Source organism: Lagenorhynchus albirostris, chromosome 4 (genome assembly GCF_949774975.1).
Source record: "Lagenorhynchus albirostris chromosome 4, mLagAlb1.1, whole genome shotgun sequence".
Classification (NCBI taxonomy): domain Eukaryota; kingdom Metazoa; phylum Chordata; class Mammalia; order Artiodactyla; family Delphinidae; genus Lagenorhynchus; species Lagenorhynchus albirostris.
Window position 1 is genome coordinate 125,717,836 of NC_083098.1, and position 22,575 is coordinate 125,740,410.

The 22,575-nt window shown below is 37.2% G+C and overlaps 1 protein-coding gene across 1 annotated transcript in view; it reads left to right on the top strand.

Moving 5' to 3' along the window:
• The first annotated feature begins 539 nt into the window (after nucleotides 1–539).
• The window catches only part of LOC132519479 (bifunctional heparan sulfate N-deacetylase/N-sulfotransferase 3), a 138,368-nt gene continuing 116,332 nt past the window's right edge, over nucleotides 540–22,575 (top strand). Inside the window, exon 1 of the mRNA XM_060147414.1 lies at nucleotides 540–1,520. Coding sequence (XP_060003397.1) covers nucleotides 540–1,520 — 981 coding nt within the window. The remainder of the gene's footprint in view (nucleotides 1,521–22,575) is intronic.

Sequence of the window (22,575 nt, forward strand, 5' to 3'; positions counted from 1 at the left end):
AAAACAAATAGTTTGAGCCTGTATTACATGATATGGCAATGTATGGCTCAGGTGACCTCTCTGTGATCTTAGGTCTATATGATCTACAGAATTTGATGCAAAGCTCAAGGAGTAAGAGGCAATTCCTTGTTAGTCCAGCGTCTTTTCTATACTAGGGATAGAGACCTCTGTTCAGTGGAGGCCTTTCCCTCTTTGTGCCCCTTCCATGTCCTCATTCAGATCTGGGAGAAGGAAAGAGGTTTTCTTACTTACCAAACACCAGTTCATGTGCCTCACAGGTTGCCACTTGTGCCAGTCACAAGGATAAAAACTTGCTCATTTTAATGCTGCAGACTGAATGTTTGATATTCTATTGCATTTTATTCTACTTTTCAGATTGTATTTTCTGTGAGTCCTGATCAAGTGACACAAATGTGCTGCAATGGTGACATAAACTATTGATTGAAGCTGGAAAAGTGTCTGAAACATCATCTTTTCTTTTCTTCTTTTATTTTTTTATGGTGCCTCTATTGGAACAGTCTGAGGGAAGTATATACAACATGAGTTTTATCATGAAGCTGCACAGACACTTTCAAAGGACGGTGATTCTGCTTGCCACATTCTGTATGGTGAGCATTATTATTTCTGCTTACTACCTGTACAGTGGCTACAAACAGGAAAATGAACTGTCTGAGATGGCTTCAGAAGTAGACTGTGGGGACTTCCAGCACCTACCATACAGGCTGATGGAAGTGAAGACAAGGAAGCTTTCTGATGCCTCAAGGACAGAACCCACAGTCCTGGTGTTTGTGGAGAGCCAGTACTCATCGCTCGGTCAAGACATCGTTATGATTCTAGAATCTAGCAGATTCCAGTATCACATTGAAATTGCTCCTGGAAAAGGGGATCTCCCAGCACTTATAGAAAAAACTAAAGGCAAATACATTCTCATTATTTATGAGAATATTTTAAAGTATATAAATATGGACTCTTGGAATCGAAGCCTTTTAGATAAATACTGTGTTGAATATGGTGTGGGTGTCATTGGATTCCACAAAACTAGCGAGAAGAGCCTACAGAGTTTTCAGTTGAAAGGTTTCCCTTTTTCTGTATATGGAAACCTTGCAGTAAAAGATTGTTGTATTAATCCTCATTCTCCATTGCTTCATGTGACCAAACCTTCTAAGCTTGAAAAAGGTTCTTTACCTGGAACTGACTGGACCATTTTCCAGATTAATCACTCAGCCTACCAACCAGTAATATTTGCCAAAGTAAAGACCCCAGAAAACCTTTCTCCTCCCATCCCTAAAGGTGCTTTTTATGCCACTGTCATACACGACCTGGGGCTCCATGATGGAATTCACAGAGTTCTTTTTGGCAGCAACTTGAACTTTTGGTTGCATAAGCTCATCTTCATAGATGCTGTTTCCTTCTTGTCAGGGAAGAGGCTTACATTGTCCTTGGACAGGTACATTCTCGTGGATATTGATGATATTTTTGTGGGAAAGGAAGGAACAAGAATGAACACCAATGATGTTAAGGTAAGGCTCTTTATCTCAAAGTTTGGTTCGTCTCTCAGTAGGTTTGTCTAGGGCTAAGGGATTTCCTGGGACATAGGATTTTTATTTTATTTGGAAATTCTTAGTCAAACTGGGATGAGTTGGCTACCCTCAGCTATTTTTGAGATATGGGGCTATATCTCAGCCCTAGAACAACTAAGTAGATAATACATTTTTCTCTGAATCAAGAAGAAAATGAAGATTGTACTAAAGGATTGAGTGTGGCAGAATCCTGAAATGCATTTCCGTGTGTATTTAAAACTACAGAGTAGAAACCACTTTGTTTAATTACTTTCCAGAAACTATCTACCTCAGTAAACTATTACTAATCTCAGACATGAGTCCATTTAGCTATGAAATCCAGGTGAATTTATTTTAATGAAAATAAATACTCCCACAAATTTTCAAGAATTAAAGATCTCATAAGTAGCAAGTTCAGATGTTTCTGGAAGTCAAATGTGTGACTCATTTTCTCTTGTTACTTTTTTGAAACTCTGAAAATTAGCACTACTAAATATGGAAAGCTATGAATACACAAGCATACCTATTCACATACACACATAAGAATTTACATTAATTTTCAAAATTCATTGAACAATTCTGGTTCATACATGAAACCTATCATGCTACATTTATATTGGATTAGATTTCTTATTATGTAAAACTGCTGCCCTTAGATAGAAAACAATTATGTGAAGATAGTTGGTTATCATTGTGAAGGGATTATATTACATAAACAACTGGCTGTTTAATATTAATGGAATTTAAAATTAAAATGATCTACATTGATCTTAATTTCCCATTCGAAATGCCACTGGATTCTACCTCTGTTATACTACATATTGATTTCACGAAAAGTGAAAGGAGAGACTTTGATACATAATTTTTATTCTATATAGCTTTGACCTTTTGGTAAAATATAAAGTACTGAATCAGATGGAAAAAAAGTCTTGAAACTGCATTCTTTTCTCCAGACACTAAGCATCTGGCAAGTAATAGTAATGTTCATCACACTACTTAAATGAGCTAAGAATACCAGAAGGACTATTAAATGTTACCATAAGAGAGTGTGAAGACTGAAAAGAAAAAAACACCTTTCATATTCTTGGCAATATTTTAGACTCTTCCTTTTAAGTCAGTATAAATTAATTAATGAAGTTGTGCTTAAGTTTTCATTAGTCTTTTGAAATAGTCTTTGAAAATGTAGCTAAATTAAACCAAGCTGGTAGTTTAAACATTTATTATGAAAAAAAAACATTTATTATATCCTTGAAAATTACAAACAATATATAATTCCCTTTCTAATTTTTCCATTTCAAAATATTATGATAAAAAAAATTTTAAGTCTTTATTTCTAAAATATAAGTCTTTAAAACTGTCAAAATATGTTGTTATATCATTAAAAATATGCTAGATAAGTCTCCGAGTTTTTTATGCAAACTCTACTATATCCTCTAAAATTAAACAAAATACAAAATACCTTTAGTGCTCTTAAGGTTAAGCCATTTTTAAGTGGTATAAAAAATTAAAACCTTACTGAATAAATTCAATAAGAATTTAACATGTGTAAAATATTTTATGAATTGCTCACATTTAGATGGGAATATATTTTCTAACCAACCTAAAGGCTTAAAAGAAAGTATGTTTTGAATTATTTGGGTTTTTGAACTACTTCTAAATTGTATCTGTGATTGTGTCTCTAAACATAGTCATTCACCCATTCATTCATTCCTTCATTGATTCATTCTGTAACTAGTTATTAAGCATGTCCTACCTGTGAAGTAGTTTTGGTGATATGTAAATAGAAACGTACACCATGGTCTTATCCCTTTAGAAGAGAGGGTCGGGAGAGTAAAGTTAGAGAAGCTCAGAAAGCACATAGGTGAAGACTGTGCTGAGCATCTTCCTGCTTAATACTTGGAACGGCCATATCACACGCCAACCGTGGAGGTAGGCACTAGGGATACAAAGGTAAATAAAGCATGGCTCCCCCTTAATGAGTGTACCACTGTCTTGGTAGGGGTGGAGTGGGAGTGATAAATAGGTAGATAGCTTGCAATGTGGTGAGTACAATAGGAAAAGTGCCTGTGTGGTTTTATGTAAGTAATGCTGTGTGAAACACTATACTGTGTGCTGTTTACCAGAACTGTTAAGTCCTATTAAGTAGAACAGATTTGGAAGGCAAAGCTATAGTGATATAATGATTTAGGAGGCTGTAGAGATGATATTCAGACAAAAGAAAGTTTCTTGAAACTAGGAAATGAGAATAAGAATGGAGAAGGAATGACCAATATAAGAACAATATCGAAGGTAAAGTTGAAAACTTAGTAATTGGATCAATGGAGATGAAAGAGAATATAATCAAGGATGACATTAAGATTTTTAGCGTAGTTGAATAGAGTTCCCATGTGATTCAGCAGTCCCACTCCCGGGCATATACCCAGACAAAACTAAAATTCAAAAAGATACATGCACCCCTATGTTCATAGCAGCACTATTTACAACAGCCAAGACATGGAAACAACTTAAATGTCCATCAACAGATGAATGGATAAAGATGTGGTACATATATACAGTGGAATATTAGTCATTAAAAAGAATGAAATAATGCCATTTGCAGCAACATGGATGGATCTAGAGATTATCATACTAAGTGAAGTAAGTCAAAAAGAGAAAGACAAATACCATATGATACCACTTATATGTGGAATCTAAAATATGACACAAATGAACATATCTATGAAACAGAAACAGACTCACAGACATAGAGAACAGACTTGTGGTTGCCAAGGGGGAGGGAAGGATTGGGAGTTTGGGAATAGCAAACTATTATATATAGAATGGATGAACAACAAGGTCCTACTGTATAGCTAGGGGAACTATATTCAGTATCCTGGGGTAAACCATAATGAAAAAGAATATATATATATATATGTATAACTGAATCACTTTGCTGTACAGCAGAAATTAACACAACATTGTCAATCAACTATACTTCCATAAAATTTTTTTAAAGTTAAAAAATATTTAGTGTAGTTGAATAATAGTTGATTATTCCAACAACAAAGAAAGAGGAGAGAGCAAGAAGATCATAATGAAGGTCATTAGAGGTCATATGAAAATTTTCAGTTTTATTGAAGTGCATCTGGGACATACAGGTATAGATGTTTAACAGGTAGTTGGCTCCCAAGAAGTCTGGGTAGCAAGTGTAGTTTTTGAAGTTATCATTCTAATTAGGGGATGGTTCACTTTCAGCAAGAAAGTATGTGAGATCAGCCAGGGAAAGGGTTTATAGAGTGACAAGAGAAGAAGATCAAGTGTAGAATCTTGAGGAAAATCATCTTTCAGAAAACAAGTGGAGAGAGAAAATCCTGTGAATAAGAGTCAGAATAGTCGGAGACCAGAAAGCTGTGATGCTATACAAGCCTTGGGAGTAAAGAGCTTCAGTGAGGGTGTGATCAGCAGTATAAAATCTAATAGCAGGGTCCACCGAGGTAAGAAATGGCAAGTCTCCTTTGGCAAAAGATAAAAGTCACTGGGGACTCTTACAAGATCCAGGGTAATGGAATGATCGAGGCAGAGGCACAGCTGAAGTACGTTCAGGAGTAAATTAGAGGGTTAAGATATGAAGAAGGAGAGTGTGGAGTACTCAGTGGAGAAATTTTGATATAAAAGAGAGAAGAGAAATTAGCTGGAGAGTGGGCTAGAGTTAGAGGGACCAACTATCCTGCTTTGCTTACACTGAGGGCATTCAATGCTAAAATTCAGCGTCCCAGGCAAACTGGAATGATGGGTCTCCCTAACTAACTAGGGTAAGGGAAGGATTTTTTCCTAGGAAGAAAGATCCAAGAGCAGGTGGTCTAAGAAAAGGTCATGGATGTGGTGATTAATAGTACATAATTAATAGAAATATTTTCATAAAGCTCTTTTATTTAATTATTACCACTAAAAAAAACAAGTATATGTACCCTATTTGATGTATTAGGAAAATTGAAAAGAATGTGAGGAAATTGAAGGTGACGTAGAATGTTTCTTGCAAAATTAGAAGGATGGTTGCATACCACGTAAATTTTAACTGTGATGCTAATCACTGCAAACGTGCTTTTTTTCCTTATGTGGGACAAAAACACTGCGTTTCCTTATTTAATCGGAAGATTAGAATTAGTAATGCAATATCAGTTTTTACCTGCCTTGCTACTGAATAATATGAGCACGTTTCAAAGAGCCTCAAAGCTACAGAAGAAACTGTGACATGTCACGAAATAATGACTCTTCAAGAGGAAGAAGATAAATAAGGGACCTAAGGTGTTATCTTCATTAGTTGGAGAACTTACAAGCCACAAGCCATAGCCCTTAAAGAACCAAAGAACATAGTGTAGACAAATATTATACTACGTTCAGTAAAATTGAAGTCAGGAAGGGCGTGTGTGTGTGTGTGTGTGTGTGTGTGTGTGTGTGTGTGTGTGTATTGAACTAAGTGGACAAGACTTGTCTCAAATTTACCATGGACTAGTTTTGTGATGTTAGAAAATTCAAGTTCCTAGTGTTCTAACACCTGTCCTCAAACTTCCTGAGACTAGTGGTTTTTGGAGAAAGGCTTTTTGGAGAGGGAAAGTGGGTATATAAAGAGATACTTCTCCCATTAAAGCATTTTAAAGTTATACATGAAAGCACAGCATGACCAAATGAATACTAACAATTCAAATTCTCTCTTAGAAGAATGAATTCACTCGGCCTCAGATGCATCATACCTTTAGACTTAGACCGTTTCGTATAACATTTCAGCCCTAAGACAGATAGGAAGTGGAACAGGGAGGAGGCTCTGATAAAAGTGGTCTTAAGGGTTTTACTGAACTCTCTGCAGGTATACTCTCAACAAATAAAAGAGCTGCATATCACTCTCATGCCTATGTTTCTCCCTCCTTCTCCTTCTATAATAGGCACACGCGCTCTTTCTAACATTGACAAACTTTCTAACATCCGTGAGAAAATCAAGAACCAGCCCAGCTGTATCAGAGCACACTAAACAAGGGCCTGAGTACGACTGGAGGGACTTAGCAACCATTCCCGTTCTCACCACCCTAACCTTTCCCACTGCTCCCTTATACGTCACTATTCCTTAGTTTGGCTGTTTGTTGATTACCCCTTAAATCTACATTTTGTAAGTGGCCTCACAAGAGAGGACAGTTCTTTATGAGTGACTTTATCATTATTTTCCCTGCTAACTAAAGGTCCCAGAGCGCCTAGGGAAAAGAAAGTGCTGAAAATAGAAGTAGGAAGCCGTAAAGCTCTGAGAAGTAAGTGGTATCAGGCTCAGAAGACAGACTTGGCTGACTTCTCTGTCATACAGGGGGAGCTGACCCCCCTGAGGCTAAAATGGAAGCTTCAGTGAAGGGGAGCTTCGTGCTGCCTGACCTCACCCTCTCACAAGAACCTTCCTTGCCCCAGCTAAGGTCAAGCCAGAGGTTTCGTAAAGTCATTGAAAAAGAAACTGACACACCAAACGTTTGCAGGGAAAAGGCAACTGCAACCAGTTATTCTGTCATAAGTGAAAATAGAAAGGAAACTTTTCTCCAGATAGCTCCCTATTGATGGATGTTAAGGCCTGTACGTAGCACCAATCTTTTTTTCCCCCAAACTCATATTTCTCTAATTCCTTTCCATTCTCTGTGATGTTTCTTATTTTTTATTTGCTAATATCCACTTTAATTGCATTGTGCTCTGGAAGCATGTGTCTATTTGATACCAATACTTTCCATTTGCTAGAATCACTTTATGACTGGATACAATATTCTTATAAGAACATATATTGTACAGTCAAGGTATATCTATTAGCTCAACTTTGTTAACTGTGTGGTTCAGAGCTTCTGTATTCTTCCTGTTTTGATCTTTTTTTGGATGGAGGGGAAGGAATAGAGTGTACTACTTGACGTTACCAAAGATGGTATGTTTAATTCTCCAACTCTAATAGTGGATTGTAAATATTTCGTTGTTTTTCTGTCAGTTGTTCCCTTACATATTTTGAAGCTATGTTACTTAAGTGTGTGTGTGTATATATTTATATATTAATTTAATATTTTATTATTCTATGGCTATCTTAATACTAGTAGAGCTACACCGGCTTTTTGGGGGTTACTATTTAAAAATTATACTTTATCTCATTTTTATATTTGCTCTATCATCTGTCTTTACATTATAACTTGGTTTTGAGAACAACTTTCTATGACTTTTGCTTTTTATCTACTGTGTCAATATTTGTCTCTTAATTAACAAGATCGGTCTACGTACACTTAATATGATTATCAATGTGTATGGATTAATTTCAGCTACCTTATTTTGTGCTTTATATTTGTCCCACTTGTTCTGTATCTTCTTTTCCTTCTCTCTGTCCTTTATTGCTTTAATTGTCAGTTTCCTTCTTTTTTCTACCCATTCCTGGTTTGAAATATATATATTATATATATATATATATTATATATTTATATATATATTTTTTATATATATCAAACTAGTGGTTTCTCCAGAAATTTAAACATATGTGCTAATAAGAAAGTGGTAATATTAATATTCTCACACCTCAGTCAAAAAGTGCAAAGTACTTTGTCTCCAATCATGTCCACTCTCCTTTGGCTGATGAGCCATTCTTTTTTTTTAAATTTTTTTTATTGAAGTATAGTTGATTTGCAATATTGTGTTAATTTTTGAAGTACAGGAAAGGGATTCAGTTTATATATATTTTTATATATATATTCTTTTTCATATTCTTTTCCATTATGGTTTATTATGGGATATTGAATATAGTTCCCTGTGCTATACAGTAGGACCTCGTTGTTTATCCATCCTATATATAATAGTTTGCATCTACTAATCCCAAACCCCCAATCCCTTCCACCCCCACCCCCCTGATGAGCCTTTCTTGTTTTGGATATTAACTATGTTATGGCTGTTTATTAGACATTATTGTTTTTACTACCATCATGGTTTAATTAGATTGGCCTACTCCTTTTCAACAGGTAAGCCAGAGTGATGTCATTGACGTATAATTCAGATCATGTCCTTCTTCTTCTCAGAACCCTCCAGTGACTTCCAGTCTCACCCACATTAAAAGCCAAAATTCTTAGTCTTTTATACCCTCTCCTTAACTCCTTGATCACATGCCCTGCTCCCCTCTTCTTCACTCTAACCTCCCTAGCCTCCTTGCTGTTCCAGCTCCTGCTTCAGGGTTTTGTACTTGCTGTTCTTTCTGCCTAAAATGTTTTTCCCCCAAATTGGTGCACGGCTCTCTTCCTCACTTCCTTCAGGTCTTTACTCAAATGTCACCTTATCAGTGACGTCTTCTCTGACCGTTCTCTTTAAAATTGCAACACCCCAAGTCTTCCCATCTTTTCCTGCTAATTTCTTTCCCTAGCACTTATGATCATCAATAGTGTGCTGAAATTGGCACACGCTCACCAGATCAACTGTGTACATCTCTTCCCAGCTTCAATAACATGGCCAGTAGTTTGGAATTTTGGCATGGGGGTAGTATTACCAAAGAAACTGGCAAATTCTACAAATTCAGGCTTTTTTCTTTTCAAAGAGCCAGTTGTTAAAGGTTTAATAGCACACTACTGGACAGACTCTATGTAATTACCTATTTTTGTTGGTTTGTGACTTTGGCTACTAAAATGTAAACACCATGAGGACAAGATTTTCTCATCTGTTTGTTCACTGAGGTATCCCCAGCATCTAAAAGTGTGTCTGGCTCCTTATATATTTGTTGAGTGGATGAATCCCATTCTTCCTGGAGCATATCCTTTAGATGTCCCTTTAGTGAGAGTCTATTTGTGGTAAACTCTCAGATTTTATGGAATGTAAATGTTTTTATTCACCCTTGTCTTTGAAAGATAGTTCTGTTGAATTTACAATGCTTAGTTGATAGTTCCTTCATGTATAACCATTGTTGCTCATACTAGGAAAAATAGGGCTCCCTAGAAGTCACCTGAATGTTTGTGGTAGTAAAATGTGTCCGAATCTCTCTGGGCCCTATATTGTTTTATAATTGTCAAAAAGTTAGGCAGTTTGGGACTGTTCTTAATGAACGTATATGAAATATTTCTCTTTCTTTCAGTTTGGTAGAATACTTATTTCTAAATGTTAGATAATGTGATTTACAATATACAGGAAAATACATCATTCTCAATATTATTATCAAAATTAAATAGCCATAGTGTGCTAGCAGCTATAAAGACAATTACATTAAGGAAATAATTTTCTGGAAATAGTTTTCGGCAATAATTTAACATGGGGAAATAAGAAAATAGTTTAGCAAAGGGAAAAACTATTTTGTATCCATAATCTACTTACATTTAATAAATTTTATTAAATTTATTACATTGTGAGATGCAATGTGTCTCTATTACTATTAATATCAAGGAGTCATCTGTTACACAATGACATTCTAAAAGAATGAGTTTTAAATTATTTAAAGGAGACAAAATAATGTTTCTGAACACCACATGAATATATAAACAATATTTGGTGACTAATTACATTTTTAAAGGTGCGATGTGATGAATCCTTCCCAAGCAGGATAAAGAGCAGGACAATCATAGATGGTACTAAGGCTCAACAGGCAATGACAAGTTTTACACACTAGATGAGCAGCAGATTACAAGAGGAAAACTCTCAGTACAGATTTAAATGCTAGAGATATTCAGTTCAGTTCAGAAAATTATGAACAGCTACTCTAAGTGCCGTGATAAGGATTTCAAGGGGTACATTGATGAATAATGAAACATGTTTTTTATAAAGGAAGTGAAGAACAAAGGAGAAAATTTTACTGGGCTATTTCCTTTTTTGGATTGATTTTTTTCAAACATTCCATAATTCTTGGAAATAAGTCAAAATATAAATGGGTCTTCTTTCATATTTCTGTGCTGATGGCTTATAATAATTACATAAGAGATGTAATTATTTTATAATGATATATTTGGGGGTACTTAGCTACTCCCAAGAGGGGTAACACTTACTGAGTACATACATTGTTTTGTGTTTTATATTTATTATCATTTAATTTTCATTAAAAAATCCTATAAAACAATGATTATAAGTACCATCACTTCATATGAAGAAAATGAAGTTCACAGTCTAAGATTAAGTTACCTAAGATCTTTCAACCAGCAAGGGCCAGTCCCAGGATACAAGATGCAGCTCCACCTGCTCCAAAAGCTGAGCTTTCCCACACACACTACTCCCCAGTTGCCCCCTAACACAGTACTGTGGTGTCCATATCAAATCCTTCCTACTCTACTTTATAGCAAATTAGATCCAAGACAGAGTCTATTATAGTTTGATGGGTCATATCTGAAGCTCGGCCTTGGATTTAATTATAAGTTTGGAACAAAAGTATCAATCACTTCTTGAAATGCCTTGGACTTAAGTAATTGCAATGATTTGGCCAAGGCAGATTTTACTTGAAGATTTGAGTTAACAAGTGCACCTTCCTATGCACTAATGTCTTCTTTCTAGGCACTTTGCCTCACTTCTGGTAACTGTCATCAGTTTAGCAGTTTTGATTGAATTAGTGTGACAAAATGACAGATACTTTTGGTGCTAGCTCAATTAAAGTACAGAAATTTTCCATAATTCAGATAATTTAACTTTTTCTCTCTGTATACATTCAGATTTTACAGTCCCTATGATGTTTTACTATGCATTATACAGGTATTCCTAATATTTTTTTAAGCAAACAAATTTTTTTTTTTTTTTTTTTTTTTTTTTTTTGCGGTACGTGGACCTCTCACTGTTGTGGCCTCTCCCGTTGCTGAGTACAGGCTCCGGACGCGCAGGCTCAGCGGCCATGGCTCACGGGCCCAGCCGCTCCACGGCATGTGGGATCCTCCCGGACCGGGGCACGAACCCATGCCCCCTGCATCGGCAGGTGGACTCTCAACCACTGCACCACCAGGGAAGCCCTAAGCACACAAGTTTTTTTAAAATGAAGTAAATTCTGGTATATTGTCTTAGTCTCTGGGAGACATTAATTAATAGCTAAAACACTTTTTATTCTTAACTTTTACAGGCCATTTATGCATATGGAACTGTAGCCTCAGATACTAAATAGCTCTTAAAATCACAATGTAAATATAAAATAAATTACGAGATCTACTTGACATAATTTATGGACTATTTATAGACAACACAAACATAGTCAACTGGTTTTATTAAACTTCAAAGTGGACTAAAATTTTTAAAGTATTAAAATTACTCATTTGGTACCTATTGGAATTTTACCTTAAAAATTAGGTGTTTTCATTTTCATATTAATGATTAGGATGATTATACATAATAATAGTTATAATTATTAATTATACCAATTACTGGGACTTCCCTCCCTGGTGGCACAGTGGTTAAGAATCCGCCTGCCAATGCAGGGGACACGGGTTCGATCCCTGGTCCGGGAAGATCCCACGTGCCGCGGAGCAACTAAGCCCATGTGCCACAACTACTGAGCCTGCGCTTTAGAGCCCGCGAGCCACAACTACTGAGCCCGCGAGCCACAGCTACTGAGCCCATGTGCCGCAACTACTGAAGCCCGCATGCCTAGAGCCCGTGCTCCACGACAAGAGAAGCCACCGCAATGAGAAGCCCGCGCACTGCAACGAAGAGTAGCCCCTGCTCGCTGCAACTAGAGAAAGCCCATGCGCAGCAACAAAGAGCCAACGCAGCCAAAAATAAATAAATAAATATATATATGTATCTATAGCAATATACCAGTATACCAGTAATATACCAATTACTAAAATAGCTATGTGTTTGTTTCCTTTTGTTCCTGCAACAAAGTACCAACAACTTAGTGGCTTAAAACAACCCAGATTTATCACTTAACAATTCTGGAGGCCAGGGTCCCACAAGGGTGTCACTGGGTTAAGTTCCAGGTATTGGCAGGGCTGTGTTCCTTTCCAGAGGCTCTAGGGGAGAATCTATTGCCTCACCTTTTCCATCTTCCAAAGTCTGCCCACATTGCTTGGCTCATGTTCCCTTCCTTCATCTCCAAAGCTGGCAACGTTACATCTTTCTATGCCTTTCTTTCATAGCCACATCTACCTCTAATTAAAACTGGGAAGGTTTTCCACTTTTTAAGGACCCACATGATTTGATTGGCCCACCCACATAATCTCTATATGAAGGTCCTTAATTTAATCACATCTGCCAAATCCTTCTTGCCATATCACATAACATATTCACAGGTTTCAGGGCTTAGTACTTGTTTATCTTGGGGAGGGAAGGGGAGGAAGGAAGCATTATTCTGCCACAAACTATGCTCTTCATGTAGTCATGTCTGCAATTCTTACAGCTGCTCAATCCGCCAAAACACTTTACTACTGTTCTCATTGGGAAATGAAACTTTGATGTCATACCTATGATCGAACAATTAATTTAGTTGAGTCAATGGTAATTAATTAGGGAAATTAAATTATTGTGCTCATAAACTCTTCCTACCCCTTACACTCTACAAGTTGACACCGGCAAGCAAGTAACCCTTTATTCACTTGGGAAGTTTAAGAAATTTAGCTCTCCAAAGACTGCTCAGTAGGAGCAGATTGTGACTGTCACCAATTCACTACTTCAGTAGTTTCCAAGGCCATTTTTTCTAAAAGTGCATCCATTATGAAACTAACTAAAAAACAATTTTAAAAGCCAGTTTATTAGGACTACCACACCGTTACTTAAGCACTGATCACCAGTTTTATCATACATTTTTTCTCTCTCCATTTTATCATCTTTGACATATCTTGTGTTCCTGCACCTACCTCAGCCCTTATTTTATCGCTTTTCCCTCTTTAGAATCCTTCCTCTAATTACCCCAATCCAAAAACAACAGTGGAATTCTATTCCATCTGCTTATCCCTTCTCTCCTCCACTCCCCTGCTTTGATTCCCAGTGTTTGGATTTGTACAGCAGTGCTTCATTTTCTCCCCCTTTAGATTTACATATTTATTTTTACGTAACTTACTGTCTCTGTTTTTTTCTCTGAACTATATATACTGAGTAGAATCAGCTTTCCAAAAAAAGAAAAAACTGCATGTAGAAATTAAGCCAGCTGGTTGGGGCATTGAACAATGATCTATTTGGGAAAAAAAGAAAAAAGAAAAAAATAGTTCTTCACTATTCTATTCTTTATCTTGGATTAAATAATCTATCAATATATACATCAGAACAACATATAACAGAGTCATTCCTTGTTCAGGAATCCTAAGAAACAAGGTATTTGAGTTCACCTAGAAAGACAACTTACTTGATACCCTTGAGTAACTGAATTGAGTGGTTTTGACAATAAACCATTCAAAGGTTAGAGTTGCTGTCATCAAAAATAGTTAACACTTGTATCCTGTCAGACTTGGATTTCTGATCTATTGACACTACTGAAAAATACCTGTAAGAGATTTTGTATGTTACAAAATTTTTAACAAAAATTATCTGACAATATTTTCAAGAGAAAGAAGGTATTATAATGAAGACTGATTTTAATTCTAGTGTATTTGCTGCTTTGCCAAAAAATAGTTTAGGTGGATATTCAAAATATTTTTGCCTGATTTGCTAATCAGCTTTAGAAATGTAATAAGCATTTAAAGAGAGTAAAAAGAGAAGAGAAAACACTTTCCCAATCTTTGATATTTCTTATCTGATACAGGAGCACTGTCATTGGTCTGACTCAGGGGCAAATGAATAATGGAAAAGGAAAGCTGTATTTTTCATTCTTGTTAGAAGTTTATTGCTAGAATTGGATCTCCAAAATCACTATCACTTGCAACTTCACAAGAACTAATGAATACTCAAACGCCATTCTCAGTGAAGACCCAGTAGCTTATTGCACTCAGAAAATTTCCATTTCCCTAAATGGGATCAATCTTTAAAGGATGCCAGTGACAGGAGGCTCTTCATCAACCCTTCAGGATAATTCAGAGCCTTAGTAGAGGCCAGTGTTCAGTGCTGTGTACTTGGAAATTGATACAATGTCAATGTTAACATCTTCAAGAGCAAGGGCAGCCTAGGAAGGTGATTCACTGAACATCTTCCTTTTTAAGCCATTACATTTGCACACTGGTTCTCTATTATAACTGAATGCCTCTAAGGAGCAAAATCATTACTTAAGCTACCCCTGTAAGCCACTCATGTATAACAGAAATCAACAGTTTATAACTCTATTTTTATTGTTGATGAGCCTAAAACAGAGATACTTTTAAAGTCACCATGTACAACATATAACTTGTAAATGAACAAAAAGCAGGGTGCTATTAGTATTTTTTTTTAAGGAACAATCCACGAATTTGCCACTAGTTTCATCTTGACAATCTTTCACTCAGAGATATTTAGATGTATTTAATCACTTTTCAAGATGAGACCATTTTCATGAGTTTCCAAATCGGAAAAGGCAAAATAATCATTTAAAATGCTTGTTAAAACTGCACATTTCCCAATCACACACTCACAGATTTTGACTTGGTAGATTTAGGGAGAGCAGAGGAATCTATGTTTAATATGCTCACCTAGATGATTCTAATATAGATGGCAGACATGCAAGTTTGGGGAAATACTGGTTTAAAAAAACTGCATTCACTATTACTGCAAAATACAAAGACATGGGTCCTATTATCTTTCTGTGAAGAAAGCATGTTAAAATAATTTTGTATAAAAATATTTATAATAACTCTCTCTATATAAGCGTATATATAATGGAAAGAGGTCATAATAGAATTAATAGCTTTATGACTGATTTCAACCTAATGCTGGAAGAGTTCTTATTTTCACTTATTTTTGAGCCATACATCAAGACTGTTCAACAATACTTTAGCCAACGTGTATACATGTGAAACTTCTTGTGGAGTTGAATAAAGTAGATTTTACATGAAGGCACAAGAAGCAGAGGATTTGAGGAAGTGATTCCAATAAATGGATGGCTTAGTATGGCCTAGTAAGAAGACAATGGATAATTTTAACAAAGTAAAGTAATGAGAGGTACATTGCTTCTGTGATCTTTCAGGAAGAAGGACTCCAGAGGCAAAGAGCGCCATAAGCAAGAGTTTTACAAGAAGTAGGATAAGTGGTATTTTGGGGAGGAAGGGAAGAGGAGAGAAGGAAAAAGGACCAAAGAAAGACAGGAAGTGGGGTGGGGGAGAGAGAGAGAGAGAGAGAGAGAGAGAAGTGTGAGATATATTCTTTGTGTTTCAAGTCTAAGTGAATGTGCGTATAATACGATATCAGAGAAATCACAAAGGTTTGGGCTGAATTATAGGTGGAACAGAGGTACCCCACCAGATGATTTTTAAAAATCATGAAGAAGTGGAATATTTTTGAATGTAGAAAAGCTTTAAAGCTTCTTAGGAAGCTTTAAACATTTGTCTCTAATAAACTACAGCTCGAGTGGGCTAGGCTTGTTTGTTCATTTTGTCCAAAACAAAAATAAATTTTCTTCGTTTTCAAATATGTAAATAATACATGCACTTTGTAATAAAAACAATCAAACAATGTAGAAAACTATAAAGAAGAAAGCAAAAAATTAGTCTCCCCTAAGTCCCACTACACACTGAATTTAGTCATTCTTTAATGTTTGAAAATCTGATAGGTAAAACATTTTATTTCATTAATTTTAAAATTTTTATCTTCATTTAATTGTGAAAGCAGATTAACTTGGTCACATATTTTTATTGCCCATTTGCATTTCTCTTTTGGGAATTACCTTTTATCTAGTTTTCCGTTAAGGTGTTTATTTTTGTTACTGATCTGTAGCATACTATCTCTTCACAAAGAAAAAGACAGATACCAGGTGATAGTCTCTCCCTTTTTTCCCCCAATTTAACATGTCATAAGTTACTTTCATTCATTCATGTAATTAAAGGGAGGATTTACTTTCCCTATATTTATAGGTCTCTCTAGTCAGTTATCATTTTTCCTTTTTTTTCACATTCCATACACTTCTGCCTCTTCAGGTGAGAGATATAATTCCAAGACACTCTGGTTTCCCTGAATAACTTACTATACATTTATAACATTTAAGATATTTGTATAATTACTCTTACCATCTGTTATTGTAGTACATTCTGTAAGCTTACTTTTTTTTTTTTTTTTGCGGTACGCGGGCCTCTCACTGTTGTGGCCTTTCCCGTTGCATCCGGACGCGCAGGCTCAGCGGCCATGGTTCACGGGCCCAGCCGCTCCGCAGCATGTGGAATCTTCCCGGACCGGGGCACGAACCCATGTCCCCTGCATCGGCAGGCAGACTCTCAGCCACTGTGCCACCAGGGAAGCCCACTTTTTTTTTTTTTAAATAAATTTTTTTTGTGGCTGTGTTGGGTCTTCGTTGTTGCGCACGGGCTTTCTCTAATTGCAGCGAGAGGGGCTACTCTTTGTTGCCGCGCACGGGCTTCTCACTGCAGTGGCTTCTCTTGTTGCGGAGCATGGGTTCTAGGTGCACGGGCTTAAGTAGTTGTGGTGTGTGGGCTCAGTAGTTGCGACTCACGGGCTCTAGAGCACAGGCTCAGTAGTTGTGGCGCACAGGCTTAGTTGCTCTATGGCATGTGGGATCTTCCCGGACCAGGGCTCAAACCCGTGTTCCCTGCATTGGCAGGCGGATTCTTAACCACTGTGCCACCAGGGAAGTCCCTGTAAGCTTACTCTTAATGTGAAATAAATTTCCCAGCACCAAGCTCTTATGAAATCTTTGATCATTCTGTTCAATCTCAACCATTTGTAGACCTCAACCATTCTCCTCTTGGCTTTCACATTTTCATAGACTGAAAAACTTGTTATCATTTCATCTTTCTGATTATTTACTTTTTCTTGTAAGTTGCATAGCTGAACATAATATTCCTGTTGAAAATAGCTTGGGACCTAAAGTCAGACAAATCAGCCTGGGTCCATATCTCAACTCTGTCCCTTTCTAGCTGAGTAACCCAGGGCAAGTCTCTTAATCTCTCTCATCATCAGTTTCCATATCTTTAAAATGAGAACAATACCTACTTCACAGCATGTTTGCCACCTGTGAGGATGACAGTGTATGTCAAATGCCTAATTTCAGTAGACCCTCAATAAATTTAAGCTATTTTTTACTATGAACACACCATGCACTAGGAGAGAATATTTGAGCAGCATTTGGGATAAAATTCTAAAATGAGTAAAATTAGTTCTTCTAAATACCTGAGAGATACAAAATCAGCTAGAGGAAAATGAGAGCATTTTTGGTTATCCACTCAAAAAATATTGATTGGTGTCTACTATGTGCCAGGCATTCTTTTAGGAGCTGGTGATGTAGTGGTGGCCAAGACAGACAAGTTCGCTGCCCATGTACATCTTATCTCTCTGATGAGGAGAAACAGACAATAAACACGTATACAAATGAACAAATAATCTCAGGTAGAGATAAGAGAGCTATGAAAAAAATAAAACAGGTTCTGTGAGACCAAGAGTGGTGGAAGGTGTGGGGGCTGGAGGCGGGCAGGGAGGGTACAAGGAGAGCTCTGATTTGGGAGAAGCTGGATAGGAAAATCATCTCTGATGTAATATTTGAACTGAGACCTGAAAGAGGAATGAATCAAAGACCCAGGGTAAGAGAATTCCATGCAGAGGATGCTGTGGAACAAGCCGCGTGTGGTCAAGAGGGAGAAAAGGGAGGCCAGTGTGAGTGGAGCACAGTGGCCATGAAGGAGCCTGCCGTGAGATTAGTTCAGAAAGGTAGGCCCCTGCCTTCCTCCTCGAGAGGAGCTTGGGTTTTATTCTAATTTCATGGAGCAGCCATTGGAGATCTTTGGCATAGTAATAAGGTAAGATTTAGGTTTAAAAAAAAAAAAATCATACTGGCTGTATGGAGAATGGACTGTAGAAAAATAAAGGTGAGAACCCAGGTAGGTGGCCGCTGCCAGACAGCCAAGTACTAATGGTGGTAAGAAAGATGGTAAGGGGTTTCCCTGGTGGCGCAGTGGTTGAGAGTCTGCCTGCCGGTGCAGGGGACACGGGTTCGTGCCCAGGTCTGGGAAGATCCCACATGCCACGGAGCGGCTGGGCCTGTGAGCCATGGCCGCTGAGCCTGCGCGTCCGGAGCCTGTGCTCCGCAACGGGAGAGGCCACAGCAGTGAGAGGCCCACGTACCGCAAAAAAAAAAAGAAAGAAAGATGGTAAGAAAACAGCAGGTTTGAGATCTATTTTGGAGATATCACTGAAAGAACTTGCCGGTGGATGGTATGTGGGGAGCTTTAAGAAAGGGTTGAATCAAGGATAACTCCTAAGATTTTGGCCTGACAGTGGTATGTACCCTGAGTTGAGGACCACAGAGAGAAGAGGAGTATCCTGCAGTGGCTGTGAGGGCAGGCACTGTGGACACAGGCTGAGCTGGAATCGCATCTTCATCACTACTAGCTTTGGATAATTAATTAGCCTCTGTGCCTCAGTTTCCTTTTGGGTAAAATTAGACCCATCATAGCACCCATCTCATAGATGTGCCCGAAGGATTAAATAACTAAATAATTTAATTAAATAATTATAAGCACTTAGGACAGTGCCTGTCTCCTGGTGTTAGTTACCATTAAGGGAGAAAAATTAAGAGCTCTCTTTCAGACTTGTTTACGATGTTTTTTAGGTGTCCAAGCAGAGATGTGCAGAAGGTTGGGCATGCAGGCTTAGAGTTCAGGGAGAGGTCAGGCGGAAAGATATAAATCGAGAGCTGATTAGTATATTGATGGCGTTTAAAGTCCTGGCACTGGATGAAATCACCTAGGAAAAGACAGTAGAGAAAAGAATAAAACAGGACCCGCCCTGGGCTGCTTCACCATTAAGGTCACAGCTCTGATAAATTTAGATGTCAGAGAAATGGCTGAGAGTCTGAATGAATTCTATCTCACTTGTTATTTTTAGATACATCTTTTTCCTAAATTAACTCATAAAAGTCTCATTCTGGATCACAAACTGTCCTCCATTTCCCATTTCACATGTATGCTTTTCCATCAGATTATAGGCTCCTCATGGTAAGATTATCTGGCATACATTTTTTTTTTTAATTTATTTTTGGCTGCATTGGGTCTTCGTTTCTGTGTGAGGGCTTTCTCCAGTTGCGGTGAGCGGGGGCCACTCTTCATCGCAGTGCGCGGACCTCTCACTATCGCGGCCTCTCTTGTTGCGGAGCACAGGCTCCAGACGCGCAGGCTCAGTAATTGTGGCTCACGGGCCCAGTTGCTCCGCGGCATGTGGGATCTTCCCAGACCAGGGTTCGAACCCGTGTCCCCTGCATTGGCAGGCAGACTCTCAACGACTGCGCCACCAGGGAAGCCCTGGCATACATTTTTCATGTCCTTCTCTGTCCCTACTACAGAGTAATACACAAAGGCGCTCTCAATAAATGTCTCTTGGATATCAGATATTTAAAGAATTATAATGAATAATTTGTCTTTTCCATCTTACCATATGAACTACTGGTTGCTGAGGACATGAATTTTTTGCTCTAAGGAAGAACATTAACTGAAAGAGTTTAATTGAAAAAAAAGAAATATGACCCCTTTGGAAAACCAAACAGGAATCCAGGCTCATGAATAAATGTATCTTCCTAGAACCTACCTTTCTCTATTGCACAAGGAAGAGATTTAAAATGAAAAGATAATGAGGTTTTGGACTAAAGCAAACGTGTGCTCAAATCTCAGATCCATGCAAGTCGTGAGACCTGAACAAGTTACTCAACCTTTCTGAACCCCAGTCACCTCATCGTTAAAGTAGGGATGATGATAATACCTACCTAATAAAATTTGAAGAAGTTTAAAGCAGACTGTGCTTTGCATACTCACATGTTGATTTCCTTTTCTCTCCTACAAATTATACTGCCTTATCTTCTAAAAACTAATTCAACTTGGCAGCCCTTAAACACAGTATCGCTTAACTGAGAATGGCCTCTGATAAAGGTTTGGAACTTGTTTCAGTCAGTTAGATTTAAATCTCACTATGGTGAGATTGCATGTGAGTTTTATTTCATTCTTAATTCTACAGTGAATAGGCATTTCTTTAACTTTTTAAACTATAAAGAAAATAATTTGGCATATTCAAGTAGTCAACATCTTAAACAGATATTACCTTTTTGCTGTATCTGATTTAAATCTTTTTGTTGTTACTGTGGAAGAAATAAAATATTTCAGATACAGGGAAAAGCACCCCCCCCAATTCCTTTCCCCTTCTTCCTCATTCCCCCCAGAGGTAACCACTGTCCTGAAGTTGGTGTGTATCATTCCCAAACAAGCTTTTATATTTTCTACTATGTATGTATATATATATATATATAAACAACATATTATTTTTTCTTTTTAGATTTTATATGAATGGTATCATCGTCTATTAATCATTCTGCAATTTCTTCACTCAATACTATATTTTTGAGATTTATTCATGGTTATAATTAAAATCTAATTCATTAATATTAAAAAAAATTATACTGCCTTATATATTTTTTTTAAAACCTTATGGAAGGTTTTTTGCACTTATGCATTCATTATTCTCCGTATTCATCACAATTACGTACATATAAAATGCAGTTTTTTTTTAAATGATGCATGCAAGTAGTATATTATGTGTTATCTGTAGATATAAAAGTACATTGAATTATAAAAATGTGCTGTTTAGTTTTACATAAATAAATTTACTCATTTCTAAATCAAATATATATATATATGACAAGATCTTTCATATGTAACAAGTGAGACTTGTTACGTGTGTAGTAATTTGTGCTTTTTTTTCCTTTTGTTTTATTCTTTTCCATTGTAGGCTACCACAAGACACTGAGTGTAACTCCCTGTGCTACACAGCAGATCCCTGCTGCTTACCCACCCCATATATAGCACTGTGTATATGCCAATCCCAAACTCCCAATCCATCTATCCCCCCCTCCCACTATTCCCTTTGGTAACCACAAGCCTGCCCTCCACATCTGTGAGTCCATTTCTGTTTTGTAAATAAGTTCATATAAGTTATTTACAAATATATATATTTACAAAATATATAAGTTTATATATTTTGTAAATGTATATTTTTATAAAATATATGTTTATATATTTTGTAAATATATATATCACATCTTCTTTATCCATTCATCTGTTGATGGATATTAGGTTGCTTCCATGTATTGGCTATTGTAAATAGTGCTGCTATGAATATTTGGGTGCATGTAATATCTTTTCGAACCATAGTTTTGTCTGGATATATGCCCAGTAGTGGGATTGCAGAATCATATGGTAGCTCTATTTTTAGTTTTCTAAGGAATCTCCATACTGTTTTCCATAGCGGCTGCAGCAACTTACATTCCCACCAAGAGTGTAGGCGGGTTCCATTTTCTCCACACCCTCTCCAGCATTTATTATCTGTAGACTTTTTGATGATGGCCATTCTGACCGGTGTGAGGTGATACCTCATTGTAGTTTTGATTTGCATTTCTCTAATAATTAGCGATATTGAGCATATTTTCATGTGCCTATTGGCCATCTGTATGTCTTCTTTGGAAAAATGTCTATTCAGATCCTCTGGTTTTTTGTTTTGTTCTTTTGCGGTACACGGGCCTCTCACTGTTGTGGCCTCTCCCATTGCGGAGCACAGGCTCCAGACGCGCAGGCTCAGTGGCCATGGCTCACGGGCCCAGCCGCTCTGCGGCATGTGGGATCTTCCCGGACCGGGGCACGAACCCATGTCCCCTGCATCGGCAGGCGGACTCTCAACCACTGCGCCACCAGGGAAGCCCAGATCCTCTGTTTTTTAATTGGGTTGTTTTTAGTGTTTTTTTTGTTTGTTATAGTGTTGTATGTGTTCTTTATATATTTTGGATATGCACCCCTTATCAGGTATATAATTTGCAAATATTTTCTTCCATTCAGTAGGTTACCTTTTCATTTTGTTTATGGTTTCCTTTGCTGTGCAGAAGCCTTTTAGTTTGATGTAGTCCCACTTGCTTACTTTTGCTTTTGTTGCCTTCACATTTGGAATCAAATCCAAAAAAATCATCAGCAAGACCAATGTCAAGGAGCTTACCACCTGT